This window comes from Seriola lalandi, unplaced genomic scaffold (genome assembly GCF_002814215.2).
Source record: "Seriola lalandi dorsalis isolate HSWRI2012SDOR001 ecotype SW California unplaced genomic scaffold, Sedor1 jcf7180002054890, whole genome shotgun sequence".
NCBI classification, from domain to species: Eukaryota; Metazoa; Chordata; class Actinopteri; order Carangiformes; family Carangidae; genus Seriola; species Seriola lalandi.
The window spans coordinates 1473150-1478527 of record NW_019525442.1 but is presented as its reverse complement, the minus strand read 5'-3'; the positions used below and the strand labels follow the sequence as shown (position 1 = coordinate 1478527).

Here is a 5378-nt window from a genome sequence, read left to right as displayed (position 1 = left end):
TTTGCTCTGGTTCTGTGGTGCAAAAGAACCATATGTATGAAGCGTTTAAATGAACTGGGACCAGTGTGGTCTCAAAATCCAACTGGTTATCATGCATGTTCCCTGCAATCAATTTATTAAGTATATTATGGCAACATTAAAACACCCAAGACACAAGTCCTGTCAACATAGTCCTAAATCAGTGTGCGATTATTTACTTACTTCAGTGCAGTTAACCATAGCAACAAAACGTAGAGCTTCGGACTTAATGTTCAGACTATGTCAGGTTTGAAAATAGGGCTGCAGCTAAAACCCATGAAAAGATCAGAAAATAGTGGAGAAAAAAAGTCCATTACAGTTTCAAAAAGTCCAAGGTGGCAGAAAGGAAGGTTGAGAAAGCAGAAAATCCTCACATTTAAGAGGGTGAAACAAGCAAATGTTTGACAATGTTTGCTTTATAAATGACTGACTTAATTGATTAGTAATCAACAAGTAACTAAGTAATCAGCCAACAAATTTTTAAGCTGTTGTTGAAACTATGGAAAACGTGACTTAAACCGACTGTGCGCAATCTTTAGAAAATTGGGGCTGACTTGAACACAGCCGCTCTTTGTGGCCATCGTATAAAACTACACTGCAACATGTCTGGATGGAAAGAATAATACGGTAAATTACAGAAAGATGATTGCCTAGCAGATGTCAATACTCTTCATACTCTGTGGAGCTGGCCCAAAGATTTTTTTTTCATGTCTAGTTGTCAAGCATGCTTAGAGACAAGATGTATATTACATGCCATTTAGAATTTAATATACTGTACATTTATTCTAAGATTACTTATGATAACTATTTAGCCATTTAAAATAAAAAGTTGGTTCCATTTCTCCAAGCAGTAGTAAAAGCTTTGTCTGATAGTCTTTTTAATTAACTTGCCTTCTTGTCAACCTTGACTTTTGGATCTTTCACTTTTATTAATAATAGAATAAGGAAAGAGAGTCGGTGGATTTTTAAAAGATGCAAGACTTTCTGGTCAAATATAAATCAGGCCCACAGACATCTCTCTGGCCATTGATGTAAAAATTGTGGAGAAAGTGAGAAGGGGCAATTATGCTATAATCCAGCAAGGCAGTAATGGCAGCAAATGGCAGGCTAATCAAACAATTAAGATGATTCGTTACAACATAAACACTGGTTACACACAAACTGGCAAGTGGGTGCAGTTTGGATGCAGCCATAACACAGTGTGTATGAGTCTTTTGTCAGTGTGTGTGTGTGTGTGTGTATGTGTGTGTGTGTGTCAGGCAGTGGCTGATGGTGTGATTAATACAGGCTTTAAGCAGCGGTCTCACTTCACTGAGCAGCAGAGAGACTCGCCTGGCCAATCCCAGTCCTAACAACTCTCACACACATTCATGTACACGTACACAAACATACACACACATGGAGACACACCTATCCCATTCATCATCCGAGTTGCAGGAAGCACTCTGCCTTTCTTCTTTTCTCCCAACCTGCACACTCCCACTCTTCCTTTCCACTATGCTACACTGCCTCAGACGCCATCAAATCCAGTCTACCTCCATTTTTCTCTTACTAAATCACTTAACTATACTAAATCAAAAAACAATCCCTTGCATTTTTACCTCTTGCTGCATCCACCCTTCACTTTCAGGCCCTTAGCCTGTGTGTGGAGCAGCAATGTGTGAGCCAATTAATCTGAGCATCAGACAACAGAGCATCCTGGTTCCATTGTATGCAAAAGCAGGCAAAATATGAACTCTATATACTCTCAGTTGGAAGTTAATTAGGTGGACTGAGCTAAAACTAATGCTGTCCGATACAACAGTCCAGCAATAAATCCTTCCACATGAAGGTTGATGATGTTCAGTTTGTGTTCAAACCTTTTTAGAGTGGTGTTCATACAACTTTAAGGAGGATGTAGTTTGTGGTGCTGTTGAACTGTATTGTGTTACACCGAGGATTGATAGAGAGTTTGAGATTCACTGAGAGAATTGTTAGAGTCTGAGTATTTAGTGGGTTAGCCAGCTATGTTTGGGTTTTATGGGAACGGACCACCATGGTAACATATCCTGCACAGCTAAGTTGCTCCACATAAGGTTAGTTCCTTAGATCAGTTCAATATGTCTCAAGTAGGCAGAACTGATTTTCAGCATATGTGAGCCAGGCAGATGCCGAGGGCACCTCCAGCTGGAGCGACAAAAAGGAAGTTAAAAGTTCTACCACTGACTCACTGCACTAAACACCTGATACCGAGAGAAAACTACAGGCAATCTCTGCAGAAGGGTGCTCTGCTGGGTGCTGATACTTTATTCATCATTAACTTGCTAGCTGCCTTTTATTTCGCAACCCTGTGGTTCATTTGCTCACACCGCTGTATGAGAACCATGTAATCTACGAGTAACTTGGTTACTTATATTTGATACAAACAACATAACATGATCCTAGTATGACTGGAATGCAGATATGTGCACATGTACAGTGGTTTCTAAACGTCTCAAACCACATGCCAGACCTTCTGTGGTTCCAGCTTTTAAAGTGTGTCTTTAGGTTTTGAACTGTTGGTTGATTAACCTTTTATTACAGATAAGAAAATGACTATCAGGCTCATGTACGATTCAATACTTCAGTTGATCATAAACCTGCCGCGGCCTGATGCAGGTGTTACCTCTGCAAGAGAAAAATGTTCTAACATTTACTACATTACATTTCACCGACAGCTACATTGTCACTTTTCAAATTGTTATCCAAAATATCTTGAATGCAACTCAACAACATGTAAAAGAAAAAAAAGACTTTGGCTTGCAAAACTGTGATTAATTCGGTCTCTATGTCTCTAACTGAGGAAGTAGACAACAAAAATACATTTAAAATGCTGAGAAAATTGTAGATATGGATGGCAACTCTGAGGTCTGGAATTAGGCTAACACACAAGTCTGAGCCTTGTCTAAGTACAGAAATCAATGTTGGCTTTGAACTGTTGGCTATATATAATCATGACTATGAGCTTTTCCAGGCATTTGGTATTTCACTTTCACAACAGAAAGAGAAAAGGATTAAAAAACAGAAAGAATAGCTAAACTTGTTGGACGGTACCTTGTTGCAGCATAATTCATTCTAGGAAGTAAAAATTTGTGTATCCTACAATTCTCATAATGCAACTCAGTGTCTTTCCTTGAAGTCTCCCTTTCTTTTCTTTCAAACTCCATACACCCAGTGTGTAACTGAGCCTTTTGTTATAAATCCTCATGATTAGAGAAATGGACTGGGTTGCACCCGCTATTCATATTTGGGGATGGGATGTCTTGGCTATCAAAGACTTTAGATTCTACTTGAGACTGTACAACCTACAGGTAACTGGAAGTAACTGTAGACAGGCAGTTGTCTCGCTTGTCTCTGAGGGAGGAAAACACCATGTCAGTTTTTGATTTTGTCTAATGGCAGGGATTTTCAGGGGTTTTTCAAATTCTTTCAAATTACTCCAATTCTTTGCTTGTATGTCTAGATGTTTCGAACACAGGGTAAATATGTATGTAAATATGAATAGAGGAGTGTTCCAGGAATATAGGAACCTGATGGGACATTAATTCTGTAAAGAAAAACAACAACAAAAAAAAACTACAAAATAAATGAATAATAAGTATTAGTTTTTGAACTAGAGTTTGCATCATTCAGTGGCTTTTGGATATGTAAACAGGATGTAATAATCTTGCCATGCAGTCAGTGAGTTGTGAATTACAACTCTAGCCAGTTTTTTTTATTATTATTTTTTATTAGCCTACACCAACTGGCACCATTAAAAGTTTGCTGAATTTGCTATTAGTGGTTCCTGTTTGCAATGTACCCGCATTAACTTTGTGTCTTCTCTCTCCCATAGTCTTCTCTGTCTCTTTGTCCCTGTCCTCATTCCACAGCACATCTGTGACCCTGGAGCAGCAGGATCCAGAACTGCCACTCATATTCCAGATTCCTCATCATCATCAGTTTCATTTATTACAGTTACTATTACTTGGTGCTGTTATCATTGCTGCTGGTGTTATTAATAATATTATCACACATATAAGTATCAGTTATTACCATTATAATAACCCGTGCGATGGTGCTTGAATACAGTATAAACAGCTGTTCCTCGTCTCTCTTCTCTAGCCCTCTCTCCCCCCTCTTTCTCCTCACTCCTATATTTCTTTCTTCTCAACCCAACCAGTCAAAACAGATCGCTGCTCGCCTTGAGTCTGACTTTTTCTCTCCATGTTGCCGTGTGCTTGCTCATGCTGGGAACTGTTGGGTTTTCTCTTTGCAATATTGCAAAGTGTTGACCTTACTCTGTAAATTGCCTTGAGGTCATGTATGTTATGGTTTGGCACTATACAGATAAAACTGAGTTGAACTGATGTACAGACAACTATCACTAGATTACCTTCAAACTGAAGAAAACAGGCAAGTTCTGGAGTTACAAAGGACATCTTTTTTATATCCCAGTATATCAACCTGTACTCGCAACGGACATAATGATACACTCTGGAAGTGGAATTCATATTGAATTTAAAAATATGTGCAGCATGTCTGTGTTCGGATTGGATTTAGTTACGACTCAGAAGGAGTGCGATTAGAGATGCAGATTGAGCAACTTTATTGCCTCCCTGAGCTGCTGCAACTGATGACTGATGGTGAGAGGGGCCAAAACAGTGTGCCAAACTACAGTAAGTGACTTCCTGCTGTTTTTAGAAAACTGCCACACAGCTGTCCCTTAAACCTGACGCAGTACTGTCTCTCCCAACGCTCCCCTCTTGGGGAACCATGTGTCACAATTTGAAAACCTCTGGTCTAATGTTATAAAGTTTTGTAATTTGTGGCAACTGTTTTAATTTTGTGAAACTGAACGTTTCTGTTCCTGTGTCACCAGCACTTCAGTCAGGTTAAACGACCATATGCCTTCAATTTCTTCAAACAGTTAGTGGGCTATTGGCAAGCTTTTGTAAGTAGTTTCTCTCTCTCTCTCAAACACACAATTCCACACTTTACCTTGAGCATTTTATTCCAGACACGTTCAGTGCTAGTCCTCCGTCTTCCCAGTTCATCCATGATGTCTGTCAGTAGAGCCTGCAGCTGTGGAGATACAGACAGTTGAGTGATGCCATTTTTTTCTTTTAAAAACACACTGTCTCACACAGACGAACATACAATCTCCCCATCTGTTATCCCACAATTTGCCTGTTCATAACTCACCTGAATTACACACATGTGCACTCACACACTCACACTCACACACTACACACTCACACTCACACACACACACACACACACACACACACACACACACATCAGCTCCATGAACACAAAACACACTGATTAAACTGACTCGTTAACACATGAATCTTGTTTTC

The 5378-nt window shown here is 39.5% G+C and overlaps 1 protein-coding gene across 1 annotated transcript in view; it reads right to left on the bottom strand.

The window, feature by feature from the left end:
- The window catches only part of LOC111671953 (spermatogenesis-associated protein 16), a 70333-nt gene that overhangs the window by 13972 nt on the left and 50983 nt on the right, over nucleotides 1-5378 (bottom strand). The window contains exon 9 of the mRNA XM_087180109.1: nucleotides 5017-5100. Within this exon, the coding sequence (XP_087036235.1) occupies nucleotides 5017-5100 (84 nt within the window). The remainder of the gene's footprint in view (nucleotides 1-5016; nucleotides 5101-5378) is intronic.